At 40.5% G+C, this 23,694-nt stretch overlaps 1 protein-coding gene across 1 annotated transcript in view; it reads left to right on the forward strand.

The window, feature by feature from the left end:
• Positions 1-23,694, forward strand: part of fam122b (family with sequence similarity 122B) — a 68,671-nt gene that overhangs the window by 35,406 nt on the left and 9,571 nt on the right. Inside the window, exon 7 of the mRNA XM_034181163.1 lies at positions 14,922-15,007. Within this exon, the coding sequence (XP_034037054.1) occupies positions 14,922-15,007 (86 nt within the window). The remainder of the gene's footprint in view (positions 1-14,921; positions 15,008-23,694) is intronic.

Below are 23,694 nucleotides of genomic sequence, written 5' to 3' on the forward strand. Positions count from 1 at the left end.
CAGGAAGAAACCTCCAGCAGAACCAGGCTCAGGGAGGGGCAGTCTTCTGCTGGGACTGGTTGGGGCTGAGGGAGAGAACCAGGAAAAAGACATGCTGTGGAGGGGAGCAGAGATCAATCACTAATGATTAAATGCAGAGTGGTGCATACAGAGCAAAAAGAGAAAGAAACACAGTGCATCATGGGAACCCCCCAGCAGTCTAAGTCTATAGCAGCATAACTAAGGGATGGTTCAGGGTCACCTGATCCAGCCCTAACTATAAGCTTTAGCAAAAAGGAAAGTTTTAAGCCTAATCTTAAAAGTAGAGAGGGTGTCTGTCTCCCTGATCTGAATTGGGAGCTGGTTCCACAGGAGAGGAGCCTGAAAGCTGAAGGCTCTGCCTCCCATTCTACTCTTACAAACCCTAGGAACTACAAGTAAGCCTGCAGTCTGAGAGCGAAGTGCTCTATTGGGGTGATATGGTACTATGAGGTCCCTAAGATAAGATGGGACCTGATTATTCAAAACCTTATAAGAAGAAGAATTTTAAATTCTATTCTAGAATTAACAGGAAGCCAATGAAGAGAAGCCAATATGGGTGAAATATGCTCTCTCCTGCTAGTCCCCGTCAGTACTCTAGCTGCAGCATTTTGAATTAACTGAAGGCTTTTCAGGGAACTTTTAGGACAACCTGATGATAATGAATTACAATAGTCCAGCCTAGAGGAAATAAATGCATGAATTAGTTTTTCAGCATCACTCTGAGACAAGACCTTTCTAATTTTAGAGATATTGCACAAATGCAAAAAAGCAGTCCTACATATTTGTTTAATATGCGCATTGAATGACATATCCTGATCAAAAATGACTCCAAGATTTCTCACAGTATTACTAGAGGTCAGGGTAATGCCATCCAGAGTAAGGATCTGGTTAGACACCATGTTTCTAAGATTTGTGGGGCCAAGTACAATAACTTCAGTTTTATCTGAGTTTAAAAGCAGGAAATTAGAGGTCATCCATGTCTTTGCCTGTAAGACAATCCTGCAGTTTAGCTAATTGGTGTGTGTCCTCTGGCTTCATGGATAGATAAAGCTGGGTATCATCTGCGTAACAATGAAAATTTAAGCAATGCTTTCTAATAATACTGCCTAAGGGAAGCATGTATAAAGTGAATAAAATTGGTCCTAGCACAGAACCTTGTGGAACTCCATAATTAACCTTAGTCTGTGAAGAAGATTCCCCATTTACATGAACAAATTGTAATCTATTAGATAAATATGATTCAAACCACCGCAGTGCAGTGCCTTTAATACCTACGGCATGCTCTAATCTCTGTAATAAAATTTTATGGTCAACAGTATCAAAAGCAGCACTGAGGTCTAACAGAACAAGCACAGAGATGAGTCCACTGTCTGAGGCCATAAGAAGATCATTTGTAACCTTCACTAATGCTGTTTCTGTGCTATGATGAATTCTAAACCCTGACTGAAACTCTTCAAATAGACCATTCCTCTGCAGATGATCAGTTAGCTGTTTTACAACTACCCTTTCAAGAATTTTTGAGAGAAAAGGAAGGTTGGAGATTGGCCTATAATTAGCTAAGATAGCTGGGTCAAGTGATGGCTTTTTAAGTAATGGTTTAATTACTGCCACCTTAAAAACCTGTGGTACATAGCCAACTAATAAAGATAGATTGATCATATTTAAGATCGAAGCATTAATTAATGGTAGGGCTTCCTTGAGCAGCCTGGTAGGAATTGGGTCTAATAGACATGTTGATGGGTTGGAGGAAGTAACTAATGAAAATAACTCCGACAGAACAATCGGAGAGAGAGTCTAACCAAATACCGGCATCACTGAAAGCAGCCAAAGATAACGATACGTCTTTGGGATGGTTATGAGTAATTTTTTCTCTAATAGTTAAAATTTTATTAGTAAAGAAAGTCATGAAGTCATTACTAGTTAAAGTTAAAGGAAAACCCGGCTCAATAGAGCTCTGACTCTTTATCAGCCTGGCTACAGTGCTGAAAAGAAACCTGGGGTTCTTATTTTCTTCAATTAGTGATGAGTAGTAAGATGTCCTAGCTTTACGGAGGGCTTTTTTATAGAGCAACAGACTTTTTCCAGGCTAAGTGAAGATCTTCTAAATTAGTGAGACGCCATTTCCTCTCCAACTTACGGGTTATCTGCTTTAAGCTACGAGTTTGTGAGTTATACCACGGAGTCAGGCACTTCTGATTTAAGGCTCTCTTTTTCAGAGGAGCTACAGCATCCAAAGTTGTCCTCAATGAGGATATAAAACTATTGACGAGATAATCTATCTCACTCACAGAGTTTAGGTAGCTACTCTGCCCTGTGTTGGTATATGGCATTGGAGAACATAAAGGAATCATATCCTTAAACCTAGTTACAGCGCTTTCTGAAAGACTTCTACTGTAATGAAACTTATTCCCCACTGCTGGATAGTCCATCAGAGTAATTGTAAATGTTATTAAGAAATGATCAGACAGAAGGGGGTTTTCAGGGAATACTGTTAAGTCTTCAATTTCCATACCATAAGTCAGAACAAGATCTAAGGTATGATTAAAGTGGTGGGTGGACTCATTTACATTTTGAGCAAAGCCAATTGAGTCTAATAATAGATTAAATGCAGTGTTGAGGCTGTCATTCTCAGTATCTGTGTGGATGTTAAAATCGCCCACTATAATTATCTTATCTGAGCTAAGCACTAAGTCAGACAAAAGGTGCGAAAATTCAGAGAAACTCACAGTAACGACCAGGTGGACGATAGATAACAACAAATAAAAGTGGTTTTTGGGACTTTCAATTTGGATGGACAAGACTAAGAGACAAGCTTACAAATGAATTAAAGCTCTGTCTGGGTTTTTGTTTAATTAAGCTGGAGTGGAAGATTGCTGCTAATCCTCCCCCTTGGCCCGTGCTACGAGCATTCTGGCAGTTAGTGTGACTCGGGGGTGTTGACTCATTTAAACTAACATTCATCCTGCTGTAACCAGGTTTCTGTAAGGCAGAATAAATCAATATGTTTATCCATTATTATATCATTTACTAACAGGGACTTAGAAGAGAGAGACCTAATGTTTAATAGACCACATTTAACTGTTTTAGTCTGTGGTGCAGTTGAAGGTGCTATATTATTTTTTCTTTTTGAATTTTTATGCTTAAATAGATTTTTGCTGGTTATTGGTGGTCTGGGAGCAGGCACCGTCTCTACGGGGATGGAGTAATGAGGGGATGGCAGGGGGAGAGAAGCTGCAGAGAGGTGTGTAAGACTACAACTCTGCTTCTGGTCCCAACCCTGGATAGTCATGGTTTGGAGGATTTAAGAAAATTGGCCAGATTTCTAGAAATGAGAGCTGCTCCATCCAAAGTGGGATGGATGCCGTCTCTCCTAACAAGACCAGGTTTTCCCCAGAAGCTTTGCCAATTATCTGTGAAGCCCACCTCATTTTTTGGACACCACTCAGACAGCCAGCAGTTCAAGGAGAACATGCGGCTAAACATGTCACTCCCGGTCCGATTGGGGAGGGGCCCAGAGAAAACTACAGAGTCCGACATTGTTTTTGCAAAGTTACACACCGATTCAATGTTAATTTTACTGACCTCCGATTGGCATAACCGGGTGTCATTACTGCCGACGTGAATTACAATCTTACCAAATTTACGCTTAGCCTTAGCCAGCAGTTTCAAATTTCCTTCAGTGTCGCCTGCTCTGGCCCCCGGAAGACAATTGACTATGGTTGCTGGTGTCGCTAACTTCACATTTCTCAAAACAGTCGCCAATAACCAGAGCTTGTTCCTCGGCGGGTGTGTCACCGAGTGGGGAAAAACGGTTAGAAATGTTAACGGGTTGGCGGTGTACACGGGGCTTCTGTTTAGGACTACGCTTCCTCCTCACAGTCACCCAGTCGGCCTGCTTTCCCGACTGCTCGGGATCCGCTGAAGGGTAACTAATGGCGGCTAAGCTACTTTGGTCCGCACCGACTACAGGGGCCTGCCTAGCTGTAGGATTTTCCAAGGTGCGGAGCCGAGTCTCCAATTCGCCCAGCCTGGCCTCCAAAGCTACGAATAAGCTACACTTATTACAAGTACCGTTACTGCTAAAGGAGGCCGAGGAATAACTAAACATTTCACACCCAGAGCAGAAATGATGTGATGGACAAAAGGAGGGAATATCTGCCAATCAAGAAGGTTTTGAAAGAAAAGGGAGTTAGATTCCATACACCCATGATGAGAATGCGTGTCTTTCTGGATTCAGGGACTGTAACATATGAAAGTGCTGATCAAGCTGCCATGGATCTACGTGCAAAAGGCTTTCCGATACAACTGTCCGCGGCGAAGCTGAGTGAAGCAGCGCAACCAACTTTCTCGTGGGAACTCGTACAGGGGAAGAGGCATGAAGACCGAGGCGGATACCGGCAGAGGATCAAAGACAATCTCCGGGAGTTTCACAGGCCAGCCGTGGCCACCGAGGACTGCGCAGGGGAAGATTCACTTCCCTCCACTCCTACGTAAATAATTTGTACGTTAAGTATGACATTTAAAAACAACTGTCCAATCTAAACAGGTTTGAATATGCTGTATTTTATTTTGAAATTAGTGGACATTGCTTAAAACATTTCCTTGCTTTCTGGAGGCTTTTGCTAGGCCCACCTTTATTTACTTTTCGTATTAGGTAGTCAACCTACGGTTATCAGAGACCAGCCACTAATACTCTCCTTTTTGAGGGGGCCCTGCCACCTAGTGGTTGGATTACCTCCCTACCCAAGAGGTTATGGGTTAACCTCCATGATGGAAGCCTATTTTGTATGTTCTCTTTGTTCAGTGTACTGTTCTGTGTGCAGTAGTTATAGTTCATTGTTTGGGGGATTTGAGATGCTTTATTTGAACTTTTCATTTATTTATGTCTATAATTTATAAACAATACAAAGTTGTCACACTTAATGTTAATGGCCTGACAAGTCCAATTAAGAGAGGTAAAATGATATCAAAAGGCAAGAAAGAAAATGCACAAATTATATTTTGGCAAGAAACTCACTTAAGTAACCAAGAACATGAAAAATTAAAGAAGTTGGTCTTCAAACACACATATTACTCATCATCTAAATCTGGTTGTAAAAGGGGAGTGGCTATTATAATGCCAAACTCTGTTCATTTTGAGTTACTGAATGAAACTAAAGACAGAGGGCAGGTTCATTATGCTAAATGGTAAAATAGATGGCAAGGAGGTAACTTTGCTTAATGTTTATGCACCCCAGGTAGCAAAAAGGCTTTCTTTAAAAAAATCTTAGATTTAATTACATCCCAATCTAGGGGGATTATGATTTGTGCTGGTGACCTCAATGTAATAATGAACCCCAAATTGGACACAAGTGAAAAAAGACTTACAGGTATTGAGAAATGGATCAAGAGGAAAATTAAGGACATAGGTATTTTGGACATTTGGAGAGAATTGCATAAACAGGAGAGACAATATACATTTTATTCTAACCGACACAGTGTTTATTCCAGGATTGACTACCTCTTTATGTACAACTCTGAGATGCATAGAATAAGTGAATGCAAATTGTCCCACAGAGATTTATCGGATCATTCCACTGTTCATTTAAAATCACATCTGGACAGTAATCATAAAATAACAACATGGAGATTTAATGTGAGTATGCTAAATAACACTGTATTTAAACAGAAGGTAAAGAATGAGTTGGAAACATATTTGAATAATAATAATGATGATGGTGCTGTAAACCCTGCAATTTTGTGGGACGCGTCCATGGCGGTTCTGAGGGGTTTTATAATATCTGAAACAGCTTCTGTCAAAAAGGCAAAAACTCAGACTCCTTGATTTGCAAAATCAACATTTGGATCTTGAACAGCAACATAGTGAAACTCGGGAGTCAGAACTACTTCTGTGGATGAGGCTAATTAAATAAGAAATTGATCAAATTTACAGTGAAGAGGTAGAAAAAAACTCAGATTTACAAGACAGAGGTATTATGAGGCAGGTCCCAAAGCATCCAAGATCCTGGCCTGGAGACTCCGCAAACAGCAGTCAGATGCTACCGTACATAAAATAAAAGACCCCATTACCAAAAAATGACATTTGATTTAGAAGGAATAGAAAAAGCATTCGAAAACTTTTATCAGACCCTTTACAACCAACCCAAACCATTTGATGCCTGTGCGGTTGATAATTTTTTGAGTCAGTTGGATTTGCCCTCCTTAGGTAGATTGCATAATGAAAAACTGATTAAACCAATTACAGCCGAGGAAATTGATAAAGTTATATCCTCCTTGAAATCTAATAAATCCCCGGGACCTGATGGATTTCCGGGGGAATGGTATAAGTCGTTTAGAGAACAGTTGATACCGATAATGGTTAGAACTTTTACCTTTATATTTAAGGGGGGCCCTTTACCTCCATCTTGGAGGGAAGTCACCATCTCAATTATTCCTAAGGAGGGGAAGGATTTGTCTCAGTGTGGGTCTTACAGGCCAATCAGTGTCCTGAACCAGGATTATAAAATCTTCACGGCTGTATTAGCTAAAAGGATGGAGGAAATGATGCTGTTTTTGATTGACGAAGATCAAACTGGGTTTATTACTGGCAGGCAGACCAAAGATAATATTAGAAGGACCCTCCATATAATAGAATTTATTAAAAAGGAAAATCTGACAGCCATTTTGCTTGGCATGGATGCTGAGAAAGCTTTTGATTCAGTGGGCTGGGAGTTTCTTTACAAAGTGATGGAAAAATTTGGCTTTCATACTGATTTTATTAATGGTATTAGAACTTTATACACATGTACTATTGCGAGAACTAAAGTTAACAGGAGTCTTTCCGGGACTGTATGGCTACAACGCGGGTGTCGTCAAGGGTGCCCGGCTAGCCCAGCGTTGTTCAACTTATTTATTGAGCCACTTGCTCAAGCAATAAGGCAGGACCCAGGCTTACAGGGTATAACACTAAGGGGCTCAGAGTATAAGATATGTCTCCATGCTGAAGGATGTGTTAGTCAGTTTGAGGGATCCAGAAACCAGTGTCCCCAAATTGATGGACCTGTTACAAATATATGGTGACCTGTCAGGTTATACCCTTAACATTGAGAAGACACAAGCCTTGGTTTTTAATTTTAACCCAACACAAGATTTCAAAACAAAATACAAATTTGACTGGGATTCCAACTTAATTAAATATCTAGGGGTAAGACTTACTATAAACCTATTAGAACTTTATGACAAAAACTATCTGTCCATTAACACATGTATAAAAGATTTAGATAGATGGGCCTCTTTACCTCTTCATTTGGGTAATAGAATAATGATAATAAAAACAAATGTCTTGCTGAGATTATTGTACTTGTCATTACCTGTTCAGATTCCTGAGTGCCAGTTTAGAGAATGGGACAACCATTTCCCGTTTTGTTTGGAATGGTAAAGCCCCTAGGATAAGATATAAAACTCTACAATTACCCAGGCCAAGCGGTGGGATGGGTTTACCATGCCTTAAAGATTACTACACTGCTGCACAGCTAAGACCATTTATGCTCTGGTGCAATACTGATTTATATAGCAAATGGAAGGCCATGGAGTTATCATTGTTGAATAAACCATTACAGAGTTTATTAAGTAATGTGACAGCTATTAAACAATGAAACATTCAGAATCATTGGGTAGACTTTTCAATTAATATTTGGTTAGACCTGGTCAAACGGTTTAATCTTCAAAAAGAAATCCGTGTTTTAATGTGGCCAGTGCATGACCCTGACTATGAACCAGCCCAAATTGATAGGAGTTACACACAATGGGGAAGACATGGGATTACTGCATTATGCCTCCTATTGGACAATCATGAATTTATCGACTTTAAAACTGTCTGAGAGATATGGGTTAGGTCGGCAGGATTTTTATAGATATCTCCAACTTCGCCATTTTTATGTCAAACATATAAAAAATCTTCCTCTAGAGAATGTATCACCCTTTACACAAATGTTCATTAAGGCTTACAAATCAAAACTAACTAGGAAAATAATTGGTGAACTATATTGGAATCTAGTTAAACTAAAAGGTAACTCTACACTTTATGTTAAGGAGAAATGGGAGAAGGAACTTGGATTTAATATCACATTTGAGCAATGGAAATAATTTACGCAAATTACTACTACAAATTCAAAAACGTGGAGCGATTTCTCTTGGAAGAATAGTATTAGGTATTTTATAACCCCAAATCAATCAATCAATCAATCAACTTTTTTCTTATATAGCGCCAAATCACAACAAACAGTTGCCCCAAGGCGCTCCACATTGCAAGGCAAGGCCATACAATAATTATGAAAAAAAAAAAAACGGTCAAACCCCAACGGTCAAAAAGACCCCCTATGAGCAAGCACTTGGCCACAGTGGGAAGGAAAAACTCCCTTTTAACAGGAAGAAACCTCCAGCAGAACCAGGCTCAGGGAGGGGCAGTCTTCTGCTGAGACTGGTTGGGGCTGAGGGAAAGAACCAGGAAAAAGAGATCGATCACTAATGATTAAATGCAGAGTGATGCATACGGAGCAAAAAGAGAAAGAAACAGTGCATCATGGGAACCCCCCCACAGTCTATGTCTAAAGCAACATAACCAAGGGATGGTCCAGGGTCACCCGATCCAGCCCTAACTATAAGCCTTAGCGAAAAGGAAAGTTTTAAGCCTAATCTTAAAAGTAGAGAGGGTATCTGTCTCCCTGATCTGAATTGGGAGCTGGTTCCACAGGAGAGGAGCCTGAAAGCTGAAGGCTCTGCCTCCCATTCTACTCTTACAAACCCTAGGAACTACAAGTAAGCCCGCAGTCTGAGAGCGAAGCGCTCTAATGGGGTAATATGGTACTACGAGGTCCCTAAGATAAGATGGGACCTGATTATTCAAAACCTTATAAGTAAGAAGAAGAATTTTAAATTCTATTCTAGCATTAACAGGAAGCCAATGAAGGGAGGCCAACACGGGTGAGATATGCTCTCTCCTGCTAGTCCCCGTCAGTACTCTAGCTGCAGCATTCTGAACCAACTGAAGGCTTTTTAGGGAACTTTTAGGACAACCTGATAATAATGAATTACAATAGTCCAGCCTAGAGGAAATAAATGCATGAATTAGTTTTTCAGCATCACTCTGAGACAAGACCTTTCTGATTTTAGAGATATTGCGTAAATGCAAAAAGGCAGTCCTACATATTTGTTTAATATGCGCTTTGAATGACATATCCTGATCAAAAATAACTCCAAGATTTCTCACAGTATTACTAGAGATCAGGGAAATGCCATCCAGAGTAACGATCTGGTTAGACACCATGCTTCTAAGATTTGTGGGGCCAAGTACAATAACTTCAGTTTTATCTGAGTTTAAAAGCAGGAAATTAGAGGTCATCCATGTCTTTATGTCTGTAAGACAATCCTGCAGTTTAGCTAATTGGTGTGTATCCTCTGGCTTCATGGATAGATAAAGCTGGGTATCATCTGCGTAACAATGAAAATTTAAGCAATACCGTCTAATAATACTGCCCAAGGGAAGCATGTATAAAGTGAATAAAATTGGTCCTAGCACAGAACCTTGTGGAACTCCATAATTAACTTTAGTCTGTGAAGAAGATTCCCCATTTACATGAACAAACTGTAATCTATTAGACAAATATGATTCAAACCACCGCAGCGCAATGCCTTTAATACCTATGACATGCTCTAATCTCTGTAATAAAATTTTATGGTCAACAGTATCAAAAGCAGCACTGAGGTCTAACAGAACAAGCACAGAGATAAGTCCACTGTCCGAAGCCATAAGAAGATCATTTGTAACCTTCACTAATGCTGTTTCTGTACTATGATGAATTCTAAAACCTGACTGAAACTCTTCAAATAGACCATTCCTCTGCAGGTGATCAGTTAGCTGTTTTACAACTACCCTCTCAAGAATCTTTGAGAGAAAAGGAAGGTTGGAGATTGGCCTATAATTAGCTAAGATAGCTGGGTCAAGTGATGGCTTTTTAAGTAATGGTTTAATTACTGCCACCTTAAAGGCCTGTGGTACATAACCAACTAACAAAGATAGATTGATCATATTTAAGATTGAAGCATTAAATAATGGTAGGACTTCCTTGAGCAGCCTGGCAGGAATGGGGTCTAATAAGCATGTTGATGGTTTGGATGAAGTAACTAATGAAAATAACTCAGACAGAACAATCGGAGAGAAAGAGTCTAACCAAATACCGGCATCACTGAAAGCAGCCAAAGATAACGATACATCTTTGGGATGGTTATGAGTAATTTTTTCTCTAATAGTCAAAATTTTGTTAGCAAAGAAAGTCATGAAGTCATTACTAGTTAAAGTTAATGGAATACTCAGCTCAATAGAGCTCTGACTCTTTGTCAGCCTGGCTACAGTGCTGAAAAGAAACCTGGGGTTGTTCTTATTTTCTTCAATTAGTGATGAGTAGAAAGATGTCCTAGCTTCACGAAGGGCTTTCTTATAGAGCAACAAACTCTTTTTCCAGGCTAAGTGAAGATCTTCTAAATTAGTGAGACGCCATTTCCTCTCCAACTTCCGGGTTATCTGCTTTAAGCTACGAGTTTGTGAGTTATACCACGGAGTCAGACACTTCTGATTTAAAGCTCTCTTTTTCAGAGGAGCTACAGCATCCAAAGTTGTCTTCAATGAGGATGTAAAACTATTGACAAGATACTCTAACTCCCTTACAGAGTTTAGGTAGCTACTCTGCTCTGTGTTGGTATATGACATTAGAGAACATAAAGAAGGAATCATATCCTTAAACCTAGTTACAGCGCTTTCTGAAAGACTTCTAGTGTAATGAAACTTATTCCCCACTGCAGGGTAGTCCATCAGGGTAAATGTAAATGTTATTAAAAAATGATCAGACAAAAGGGAGTTTTCAGGGAATACTGTTAAGTCTTCTATTTCCATACCATAAGTCAGAACAAGATCTAAAATATGATTAAAGTGGTGGGTGGACTCATTTACTTTTTGAGCAAAGCCGATAGAGTCTAATAATAGATTAAATGCAGTGTTGAGGCTGTCATTCTCAGCATCTGTGTGGATGTTAAAATCGCCCACTATAATTATCTTATCTGAGCTAAGCACTAAGTCAGACAAAAGGTCTGAAAATTCACAGAGAAACTCACAGTAACGACCAGGTGGACGATAGATAATAACAAATAAAACTGGTTTTTGGGACTTCCAATTTGGATGGACAAGACTAAGAGACAAGCTTTCAAATGAATTAAAGCTCTGTCTAGGTTTTTGATTAATTAATAAGCTGGAATGGAAGATTGCTGCTAATCCTCCGCCCCAGCCCGTGCTACGAGCATTCTGACAGTTAGTGTGACTCGGGGGTGTTGACTCATTTAAACTAACATATTCATCCTGCTGTAACCAAGTTTCTGTTAGGCAGAATAAATCAATACGTTGATCAATTATTATATCATTTACCAACAGGGACTTAGAAGAAAGAGACCTAATGTTTAATAGACCACATTTAACTGTTTTAGTCTGTGGTGCAATTGAAGGTGCTATATTATTTTTTCTTTTTGAATTTTTATGCTTAAATAGATTTTTGCTGGTTATTGGTGGTCTGGGAGCAGGCACCGTCTCTACGGGGATGGGGTAATAAGGGGATGGCAGGGGGAGAGAAGCTGCAGAGAGGTGTATAAGACCACAGCTCTGCCTCCTGGTCCCAACGCTAGACAGTCACAGTTTGGAGGATCCCAAAAAATTGGCCAGATTTCTAGAAATGAGAGCTGCTCCCTCTAAAGTGGGATGGATGCCGTCTCTCCTAACAAGACCAGGTTTTCCCCAGAAGCTTTGCCAATTATCAATGAAGCCCACCTCATTTTTTGGACACCACTCAGACAGCCAGCAATTCAAGGAGAACATGCGGCTAAACATGTCACTCCCGGTCTGATTGGGGAGGGGCCCAGAGAAAACAACAGAGTCCGACATTGTTTTTGCAAAGCTACGAATAAGCTGCACTTATTACAAGTACCGTTACTGCTAAAAGAGGCCGAGGAATAACTAAACATTTCACACCCAGAGCAGAAAAGTACGGGAGAGACAGGAGAAGCCGCCATGCTAAAACGGCTAAGAGCTAGTAGCTACGCTAAGCTAGCGGATTCCCAAACAGGGAATCCGACACTAGACAGGCTGTGGAGCAACACAGGTAACGCACGACAGCAGTGCTAAAATAAAATAAAAATCCACTAGACAGGCTGTGGAGCAGCACAGGTAACGCACAACAACAGTGCTAAAAAATAAAATAAAATAAAAATAAAAATCCACTGGACAGGCTGTGGAGCAGCACAGGCAACGCACGACAACAGTGCTAAAACAAAATAAAAATCCACTAGACAGGCTGTGGAGCAGCACAGGTAACGCACGACAACAGTGCTAAATAAAAATCCACTGGACAGGCTGTGGAGCAACACAGGTAACGCACGACAACAGTGCTAAATAAAAATCCACTGGACAGGCTGTGGAGCAGCACAGGTAACGCACGACAACAGTGCTAAATAAAAATCCACTGGACAGGCTGTGGAGCAGCACAGGTAACGCACGACAACAGTGCTAAATAAAAATCCACTGGACAGGCTGTGGAGCAGCACAGGTAACGCACGACAACAGTGCTAAAACAAAATAAAAATCCACTAGACAGGCTGTGGAGCAGCACAGGTAACGCACGACAACAGTGCTAAAAAATAAAATAAAATAAAAATAAAAATCCACTGGACAGGCTGTGGAGCAGCACAGGCAACGCACGACAACAGCGCTAAATAAAAATCCACTGGACAGGCTGTGGAGCAGCACAGGTAACGCACGACAACAGCGCCAAAAAAAAAAAAAAATCAAAATCAAAATCCACTGGACAGGCTGTGGAGCAGCACAGGTAACGCACGACAACAGTGGTAAAAAATAAAATAAAAATCCACTGGACAGGCTGTGGAGCAGCACAGGTAACGCACGACAACAGTGGTAAAAAATAAAAATCCACTGGACAGGCTGTGGAACAGCACAGGTAACACACGACAACAGTGGTAAAAAATAAAATAAAAATCCACTAGACAGGCTGTGGAGCAGCACAGGTAACACACGACAACAGTGCTAAAAAAAAATAAAATCAAAATCAAAATCCACTGGACAGGCTGTGGAGCAGCACAGGTAAAAATCCACTGAACAGGCTGTGGAGCAGCACAGGTAACACACGACAACAGTGCTAAAAAATAAAATAAAAATCCACTGGACAGGCTGTGGAGCAGCACAGGTAACGCACGACAACAGTGCTAAAAAATAAAATAAAAATCCCAAAGCAGACATCAAAACAAACTGGCTGTCCACCTGAATGCTGGTGGGAATGTGGTTACTGTCCCGCTGACCACTCACACATTTTTTGGGGGTGTCGTGTCCTTAACGTTTTTTGGGAGGGAGTTCACCGTACTGTCAAAGATGTTTTAGCTTATGATATTGAATTTACTTGCTTATCTTTTTATTTGGGGAATATGGATAAAAAATATACCAAAAGCTGATAGTTACATTTTAAAAATCATGACAGCAGGTAAAAAAGCCATAACTAAGCGATGGCTTAGCAGGGACCCTCCCACCACCAGTCAGTGGATGGCCATTGTTAACAATATCCAAAGCATGGAGCGCTTGACTTTTAGTTTAAGACTTCAAAAGGAAAAGGGAGACGACTTTTGGGAAAAATGGAACACATACTTTTTTAAAAGAGGTGACAACACACAATCTTTGATTTTGTTTTATATACTCGGCATCTGTATTTTTTCTTTTCTCTACTTTTTACCTGTAATACTTACTGTATATCCCCCAAACTGTTTTCTGTTTTCTTTTCTTTGTCTGTTTTTCTCCTGTTATTTTTTGTGAAATGTTCTAATGGAAAAATAAAGTTTAATAAATAAATAAATAAATAAAAAAAACCTCTTCATCGTCCTCTGTTTAACCCCTGCTCGTCAGCTTTGCCATCTTCTCCGGAATATCAGGCCTCTCTCTGGCTACAAAGGCAGCCTGCTCAGGGTGATCAGTTGATCCCGTGCGTAAATACTGTCGGCGGTGTTATCAGCATGGCTTCCAGAGTAGCAAGTAAAAAAAGTCATGTATCGAAACCCCTTAAAAGGCATAATGGCGTATGTGTAACGCCAGACAGTGAAAATATAAAACACTCTAAAAACACAAACGAGGAAAAACCGTGAGCTGCTACGACAGTGCTGCCAGTGATGGTCAGTCTGAAAACACTGAGGTTGTGGTTGTTACAAGATGTGTTCATTGCAGATGAAGTTTCAGCTTTCATCCAAATTTTGTTTAGACTTAAGTTTGGTGCTTTCTACAAATCTGACCTCAGCCTGTCTGGATATTCATGGTTTGACTCTTTAAAAAATAACTAAATCATCCAGGCTCATAATGTGACTGTTTTTAGCTGCGAATAGACTTGTGGCAAACGTAATGTAATAATTAAAAATCGCCGATTCCTGAAACATTTCTGAACCAAAGATAAACATGACGCTGACAGAAGTCAGTCGGACTGAAATGTAATGAAGCAGCTTCCCGTGTCCACGCAGAAAACATGTTGATCTGCAACTTTCTACGAAAGCGAGGAAATGAGAAATAAATTCTCAACTTACCTGAATTTTCTCTTGTTTCCTTTTATTTTTGTGTCTGACAACTAGAAAATGACACTAACTGCGACGTGTTTATTTTTCCTTACACCCTTGACTTTTGACCTCAAGTGCTTCCAGTTATGCACATAAGCATGTTACAGTAGGTGTATTACATCTTGTGTTCATGTAATTGTGCTTTTGCTCTTCTTGGGGTGTTGAGGTTTGCTTGGCTCTTTACCAGTCTGTCTAAACTTGTTCTCCTTTCTTATGAGTAGCAGTGTTTCTCGCCATCACTACAAATCCCCGTGAGCAGCAATGGCTTAACACCCAGTCCGATACCAAGTCCAACGCGGCGTTTCAGGTGAGCACTGTCCATGTTATGGCTATAGTTGGCATCTAGTTTCATTATCTGCCAGCTTTACATTTCTCCAAAGTAAACATCTACTCTGTTTTTAATTTATTTGCTGAACACCACATGAACATCAGCCGAGTCCACTTGTACTCTTATTCTGCGTTTACACATATGCAGGACGTGTTACGAATGTCATATTTACGTCATTCCTGGCACATTCCTGACATTCTTAACATAACGCATCTGAATAGGTTTCTTAATAGTGCGTGTTGGTGCATGATTTTCGTGGAGCACGTTTTTGGCTGTCAAAAAAATCTTACACAAATGTCACGCACCGCCCTGATTTCGCCTCATGTCGTGGAGGTCGCAACTGAGCGTGTTGATCCGTCTTGATTAGAGTTGATTCTTAATAGAGTGTGACAGCGTTCTTCTCTGATGCGCGCACAGTTAAACCCTGCTGCACCTCATTCAGTTCCATTGCTGCAGTATGCTGAAGGACAGTGATGTCCTTCAGCATACTGCAGAACATCAGTATGCTGAACCATCCCAAAGACGTATCGTTATCTTTGGCTGCTTTCAGAGAGGCTGGTATTTGGTTAGACTCTTTCTCTCCGATTGTTCTGAGTTACTTTCATTAGTCACTTCCTCCAAACCATCAACATGTCTATTAGACCCCATTCCTACCAGGCTGCTCAAGGAAGCCCTACCATTAATTAATGCTTCGATCTTAAATATGATCAGTCTATCTTTATTAGTTGGCTATGTACCACAGGCTTTTAAGGTGGCAGTAATTAAACCATTACTTAAAAAGCCATCACTTGACCCAGCTGTCTTAGCTAATTATAGGCCAATCGCCAACCTTCCTTTTCTCTCAGAAATTCTTGAAAGGGTAGTTGTAAAACAGCTAACTGATCATCTGCAGAGGAATGGTCTATTTGAAGAGTTTCAGTCAGGTTTTAGAATTCATCATAGTACAGAAACAGCATTAGTGAAGGTTACAAATGATCTTATGGCCTCAGGCAGTGGACTCATCTCTGTGCTCGTTCTGTTAGACCTCAGTGCAGCTTTTGATACTGTTGACCATAAAATTTTATTACAGAGATTAGAGCATGCCATAGGTATTAAAGGCACTGCGCTGCAGTGGTTTGAATCATTTATCTAATAGATTACAATTTGTTCATGTAAATGGGGAATCTTCTTCACAGACTAAGGTTAATTATGGAGTTCCACAAGGTTCTGTGCTAGGACCAATTTTATTCACTTTATACATGCTTCCCTTAGGCAGTATTATTAGAAAGCATTGCTTAAATTTTGACAATCCTGCAGTTTAGCTAATTGGTGTGTGTCCTCTGGCTTCATGGATAGATAAAGCTGGGTATCATCTGCGTAACAATGAAAATTTAAGCAATACCGTCTAATAATACTGCCTAAGGGAAGCATGTATAAAGTGAATAAAATTGGTCCTAGCACAGAACCTTGTGGAACTCCATAATTAACTTTAGTCTGTGAAGAAGATTCCCCATTTACATGAACAAACTGTAATCTATTAGACAAATATGATTCAAACCACCGCAGCGCAGTGCCTTTAATACCTATGACATGCTCTAATCTCTGTAATAAAATTTTATGGTCAACAGTATCAAAAGCAGCACTGAGGTCCAACAGAACAAGCACAGAGATAAGTCCACTGTCCGAAGCCATAAGAAGATCATTTGTAACCTTCACTAATGCTGTTTCTGTACTATGATGAATTCTAAAACCTGACTGAAACTCTTCAAATAGACCATTCCTCTGCAGGTGATCAGTTAGCTGTTTTACAACTACCCTCTCAAGAATCTTTGAGAGAAAAGGAAGGTTGGAGATTGGCCTATAATTAGCTAAGATAGCTGGGTCAAGTGATGGCTTTTTAAGTAATGGTTTAATTACTGCCACCTTAAAGGCCTGTGGTACATAACCAACTAACAAAGATAGATTGATCATATTTAAGATTGAAGCATTAAATAATGGTAGGACTTCCTTGAGCAGCCTGGCAGGAATGGGGTCTAATAAACATGTTGATGGTTTGGATGAAGTAACTAATGAAAATAACTCAGACAGAACAATCGGAGAGAAAGAGTCTAACCAAATACCGGCATCACTGAAAGCAGCCAAAGATAACGATACATCTTTGGGATGGTTATGAGTAATTTTTTCTCTAATAGTCAAAATTTTGTTAGCAAAGAAAGTCATGAAGTCATTACTAGTTAAAGTTAATGGAATACTCAGCTCAATAGAGCTCTGACTCTTTGTCAGCCTGGCTACAGTGCTGAAAAGAAACCTGGGGTTGTTCTTATTTTCTTCAATTAGTGATGAGTAGAAAGATGTCCTAGCTTTACGGAGGGCTTTTTTATAGAGCAACAAACTCTTTTTCCAGGCTAAGTGAAGATCTTCTAAATTAGTGAGACGCCATTTCCTCTCCAACTTACGGGTTATCTGCTTTAAGCTACGAGTTTGTGAGTTATACCACGGAGTCAGACACTTCTGATTTAAAGCTCCCTTTTTCAGAGGAGCTACAGCATCCAAAGTTGTCTTCAATGAGGATGTAAAACTATTGACGAGATACTCTAACTCCCTTACAGAGTTTAGGTAGCTACTCTGCTCTGTGTTGGTATATGACATTAGAGAACATAAAGAAGGAATCATATCCTTAAACCTAGTTACAGCGCTTTCTGAAAGACTTCTAGTGTAATGAAACTTATTCCCCACTGCAGGGTAGTCCAACAGGGTAAATGTAAATGTTATTAAAAAATGATCAGACAGAAGGGAGTTTTCAGGGAATACTGTTAAGTCTTCTATTTCCATACCATAAGTCAGAACAAGATCTAAAATATGATTAAAGTGGTGGGTGGACTCATTTACTTTTTGAGCAAAGCCGATAGAGTCTAATAATAGATTAAATGCAGTGTTGAGGCTGTCATTCTCAGCATCTGTGTGGATGTTAAAATCGCCCACTATAATTATCTTATCTGAGCTAAGCACTAAGTCAGACAAAAGGTCTGAAAATTCACAGAGAAACTCACAGTAACGACCAGGTGGACGATAGATAATAACAAATAAAACTGGTTTTTGGGACTTCCAATTTGGATGGACAAGACTAAGAGACAAGCTTTCAAATGAATTAAAGCTCTGTCTAGGTTTTTGATTAATTAATAGGCTGGAATGGAAGATTGCTGCTAATCCTCCACCCCGGCCCGTGCTACGAGCATTCTGACAGTTAGTGTGACTCGGGGGTGTTGACTCATTTAAACTAACATATTCATCCTGCTGTAACCAGGTTTCTGTAAGGCAGAATAAATCAATACGTTGATCAATTATTATATCATTTACCAACAGGGACTTAGAAGAGAGAGACCTAATGTTTAATAGACCACATTTAACTGTTTTAGTCTGTGGTGCAATTGAAGGTGCTATATTATTTTTTCTTTTTGAATTTTTATGCTTAAATAGATTTTTGCTGGTTATTGGTGGTCTGGGAGCAGGCACTGTCTCAACGGGGATGGGGTAATGAGGGGATGGCAGGGGGAGAGAAGCTGTAGAGAGGTGTATAAGACCACAGCTCTGCCTCCTGGTCCCAACGCTAGACAGTCACAGTTTGGAGGATCCCAAAAAATTGGCCAGATTTCTAGAAATGAGAGCTGCTCCATCCAAAGTGGGATGGATGCCGTCTCTCCTAACAAGACCAGGTTTTCCCCAGAAGCTTTGCCAATTATCAATGAAGCCCACCTCATTTTTTGGACACCACTCAGACAGCCAGCAATTCAAGGAGAACATGCGGCTAAACATGTCACTCCCGGTCTGATTGGGGAGGGGCCCAGAGAAAACAACAGAGTCCAACATTGTTTTTCCAAAGTTACACACCGATTTAATGTTAATTTTAGTGACCTCCGATTGGCGTAACCGAGTGTCATTACTGCCGACGTGAATTACAATCTTACCAAATTTACGCTTAGCCTTAGCCAGCAATTTCAAATGTCCTTCGATGTCGCCTGCTCTGGCCCCCGGAAGACAATTGACAATGGTTGCTGGTGTCGCTAACTTCACATTTCTCAAAACAGAGTCGCCAATAACCAGAGTTTGATCCTCGGCGAGTGTATCGTCGAGTGGGGAAAAACGGTTAGAGATGTGAACGGGTTGACGGTATACACGGGGCTTCTGTTTAGGGCTACGCTTCCTCCTCACAGTCACCCAGTCGGCCTGCTTTCCCGACTGCCCGGGATCTGCCAGGGGGGAACTAACGGCGGCTAAGCTACCTTGGTCCGCACCGACTACAGGGGCCTGGCTAGCTGTAGAATTTTCCACGGTGCGGAGCCGAGCCTCCAATTCGCCCAGCCTGGCCTCCAAAGCTACGAATAAGCTGCACTTATTACAAGTACCGTTACTGCTAAAGGAGGCCGAGGAATAACTAAACATTTCACACCCAGAGCAGAAAAGTGCGGGAGAGACAGGAGAAGCCGCCATGCTAAATCGGCTAAGAGCTAGTAGCTGCACTAAGCTAGCGGATTCCCAAAAACACACAAAGTGAATAATGTGCAAATAATCCAGAGGTGATTCAGCAGAAGGAGTGCCCCAATCAAGGCACCAAACAGGCTATGAAGCAGCACAGGCAACGCACGACAACGGTGCTAAAATAAAATAAAAATAAAAAAAATTAAAACGAAAGCGTTAGCAAGCTAGTTAGCTTGCCAACGCTAATGAAAGTTAGCTGATAAAAGTGCTCCGTCGCGATGTTTCGACCGTTAGAGGTCTTCCTTAGGCGTTGGAGCACAGTAAAAAAGTTAAAAAAAAGTAAAAAGGTAAAAAAGTCTTGAAAAAGACTGTTAGTTCAAGTCCAAAGCAGCAGGTAGCAGTCTCTGTGTAAACAGTCCCAACAGAAAATTCTGATGCAATCTCACTCCGAAAGATATGTGATCCAATGAGTGCTCCTATAGCTCACTCATAACATAAAGAAGGAATCATATCCTTAAACCTAGTTACAGCGCTTTCTGAAAGACTTCTAGTGTAATGAAACTTATTCCCCACTGCTGGGTAGTCCATCAGAGTAAATGTAAATGTTATTAAGAAATGATCAGACAGAAGGGAGTTTTCAGGGAATACTGTTAAGTCTTCCATTTCCATACCATAAGTCAGAACAAGATCTAAGATATGATTAAAGTGGTGGGTGGACTCATTTACATTTTGAGCAAAGCCAATAGAGTCTAATAATAGATTAAATGCAGTGTTGAGGCTGTCATTCTCAGCATCTGTGTGGATGTTAAAATCGCCCACTATAATTATCTTATCTGAGCTAAACACTAAGTCAGACAAAAGGTCTGAAAATTCACAGAGAAACTCACAGTAACGACCAGGTGGACGATAGATAATAACAAATAAAACTGGTTTTTGGGACTTCCAATTTGGATGGACAAGACTAAGAGACAAGCTTTCAAATGAATTAAAGCTCTGTCTGGGTTTTTGATTAATTAATAAGCTGGAATGGAAGATTGCTGCTAATCCTCCTCCCTGGGCCCGTGCTACGAGCATTCTGACAGTTAGTGTGACTCGGGGGTGTTGACTCATTTAAACTAACATATTCATCCTGCTGTAACCAGGTTTCTGTTAGGCAGAATAAATCAATATGTTGATCAATTATTATATCATTTACCAACAGGGACTTAGAGAGAGACCTAATGTTTAATAGACCACATTTAACTGTTTTAGTCTGTGGTGCAGTTGAAGGTGCTATATTATTTTTTTCTTTTTGAATTTTTATGCTTAAATAGATTTTTGCTGGTTATTGGTGGTCTGGGAGCAGGCACTCCAAATCTTGGAGTCACTTTTGCCAAATCTGCCTTTTCTGTTGTTGCCTCTAGTCAGTGGAATATCTTACCTAATGACATAATGAAATGTACAACTTTTCCAATGTTTGCACAGCTGACAAAGAAATGTCTTTCATCAAAGCAAGTTTGTACCCACCACTGATGAATGCATGTGTATGAGAGCGTGTGCACGTGAGAGCAGAGTGCAGGCGTCTGAAAAATGATTTGTATATATGATGTAAGCGTGAGAATATAGTGTGAAGATGTTTGAAAAGTGTGACTATGTGTATGTGTTAGACATAGTTAGACATCAACCTGTCCAGGGACTACAGGTGGAAATTAGTATTTTTTGCTATAACCTGGCACAATGCATCTTTCCTGTTTTTTTTTAGGTCAATGTATTATTGTGCACTGTCCCTGAGAAATAAAATCATACCATACCATTTTTGATCAGGATATGTCCTTCAATGCACATATTAAGCAAATATGTAGGACTGCTTTTTAGCATTTGTGCAATATCTCTAAAATTAGAAAGGTCTTGTCTCAGAGTGATGCTGAAAAACTAATTCATGCATTTATTTCTTCTAGGCTGGACTATTGTAATTCATTATTATCAGGTTGTCCTAAAAGTTCCCTGAAAAGCCTTCAGTTAATTCAAAATGCTGCAGCTAGAGTGCTAACGGGGACTAGAAGGAGAGAGCATATCTCACCCATATTGGCCTCTCTTCATTGGCTTCCTGTTATTTCCAGAATAGAATTTAAAATTCTTCTTCTTACTTATAAGGTTTTGAATAATCAGGTCCCATCTTATCTTAGGGACCTCATAGTACCATATCACCCCAATAGAGCGCTTCGCTCTCAGACTGGAGGCTTACTTGTAGTTCCTAGGGTTTTTAAGAGTAGAATGGGAGGCAGAGCCTTCAGCTTTCAGGCTCCTCTCCTGTGAAACCAGCTCCCAATTCGGATCAGGGAGACAGACACCCTCTCTACTTTTAAGATTAGGCTTAAAACTTTCCTTTTTGCTAAAGCTTATAGTTAGGGCTGGATCAGGTGACCCTGAACCATCCCTTAGTTATGCTGCTATAGACTTAGACTGCTGGGGGGTTCCCATGATGCACAGTGTTTCTTTCTCTTTTTGAGGTGGGCTTCATAGATAATTGGTAAAGCTTCTGGGGAAAACCTGGTCTTGTTAGGAGAGACGGCATCCATCCCACTTTGGATGGAGCAGCTCTCATTTCTAGAAATCTGGCCAATTTTCTTAAATCCTCCAAACCGTGACTATCCAGGGTTGGGACCAGGAAGCAGAGTTGTAGTCTTACACACCTCTCTGCAGCTTCTCTCCCCCTGCCATCCCCTCATTACCCCATCCCCGTAGAGACGGTGCCTGCTCCCAGACCACCAATAACCAGCAAAAATATATTTAAGCATAAAAATTAAAAAAGAAAAAATATAGCACCTTCAACTGCACCACAGACTAAAACAGTTAAATGTGGTCTGTTAAACATTAGATCTCTCTCTTCTAAGTCCCTGTTAGTAAATGATAAAATAATTGATCAACATATTGATTTATTCTGCCTTACAGAAACCTGGTTACAGCAGGATGAATATGTTAGTTTAAATGAGTCAACACCCCCGAGTCACACTAACTGCCAGAACACTCGTAGCATGGGCCGAGGAGGAGGATTAGCAGCAATCTTACACACACACACCAATTAGCTAAACTGCAGGATTGTCTTACAGACATAAAGACATGGATGACCTCTAATTTCCTGCTTTTAAACTCAGATAAAACTGAAGTTATTGTACTTGGCCCCACAAATCTTAGAAACATGGTGTCTAACCAGATCCTTACTCTGGATGGCATTACCCTGACCTCTAGTAATACTGTGAGAAATCTTGGAGTCATTTTTGATCAGGATATGTCATTCAAAGCGCATATTAAACAAATATGTAGGACTGCCTTTTTGCATTTACGCAATATCTCTAAAATCAGAAAGGTCTTGTCTCAGAGTGATGCTGAAAAACTAATTCATGCATTTATTTCCTCTAGGCTGGACTATTGTAATTCATTATTATCAGGTTGTCCTAAAAGTTCCCTAAAAAGCCTTCAGTTAATTCAAAATGCTGCAGCTAGAGTACTGACGGGGACTAGGAGAGAGCATATCTCACCCATATTGGCCTCTCTTCATTGGCTTCCTGTTAATTCTAGAATAGAATTTAAAATTCTTCTTCTTACTTATAAGGTTTTGAATAATCAGGTCCCATCTTATCTTAGGGACCTCGTAGTACCATATCACCCCAATAGAGCGCTTCGCTCTCAGACTGCAGGCTTACTTGTAGTTCCTAGGGTTTGTAAGAGTAGAATGGGAGGCAGAGCCTTCAGCTTTCAGGCTCCTCTCCTGTGGAACCAGCTCCCAATTCAGATCAGGGAGACAGACACCCTCTCTACTTTTAAGATTAGGCTTAAAACTTTCCTTTTTGCTAAAGCTTATAGTTAGGGCTGGATCAGGTGACCCTGAACCATCCCTTAGTTATGCTGCTATAGACGTAGACTGCTGGGGGGTTCCCATGATGCACTGTTTCTTTCTCTTTTTGCTCTGTATGCACCACTCTGCATTTAATCATTAGTGATCGATCTCTGCTCCCCTCCACAGCATGTCTTTTTCCTGGTTCTCTCCCTCAGCCCCAACCAGTCCCAGCAGAAGACTGCCCCTCCCTGAGCCTGGTTCTGCTGGAGGTTTCTTCCTGTTAAAAGGGAGTTTTTCCTTCCCACTGTAGCCAAGTGCTTGCTCACAGGGGGTCGTTTTGACCGTTGGGGTTTTACATAATTATTGTATGGCCTTGCCTTACAATATAAAGCGC

The sequence above is a fragment of the Thalassophryne amazonica genome, chromosome 11, assembly GCF_902500255.1.
Source record: "Thalassophryne amazonica chromosome 11, fThaAma1.1, whole genome shotgun sequence".
Classification (NCBI taxonomy): domain Eukaryota; kingdom Metazoa; phylum Chordata; class Actinopteri; order Batrachoidiformes; family Batrachoididae; genus Thalassophryne; species Thalassophryne amazonica.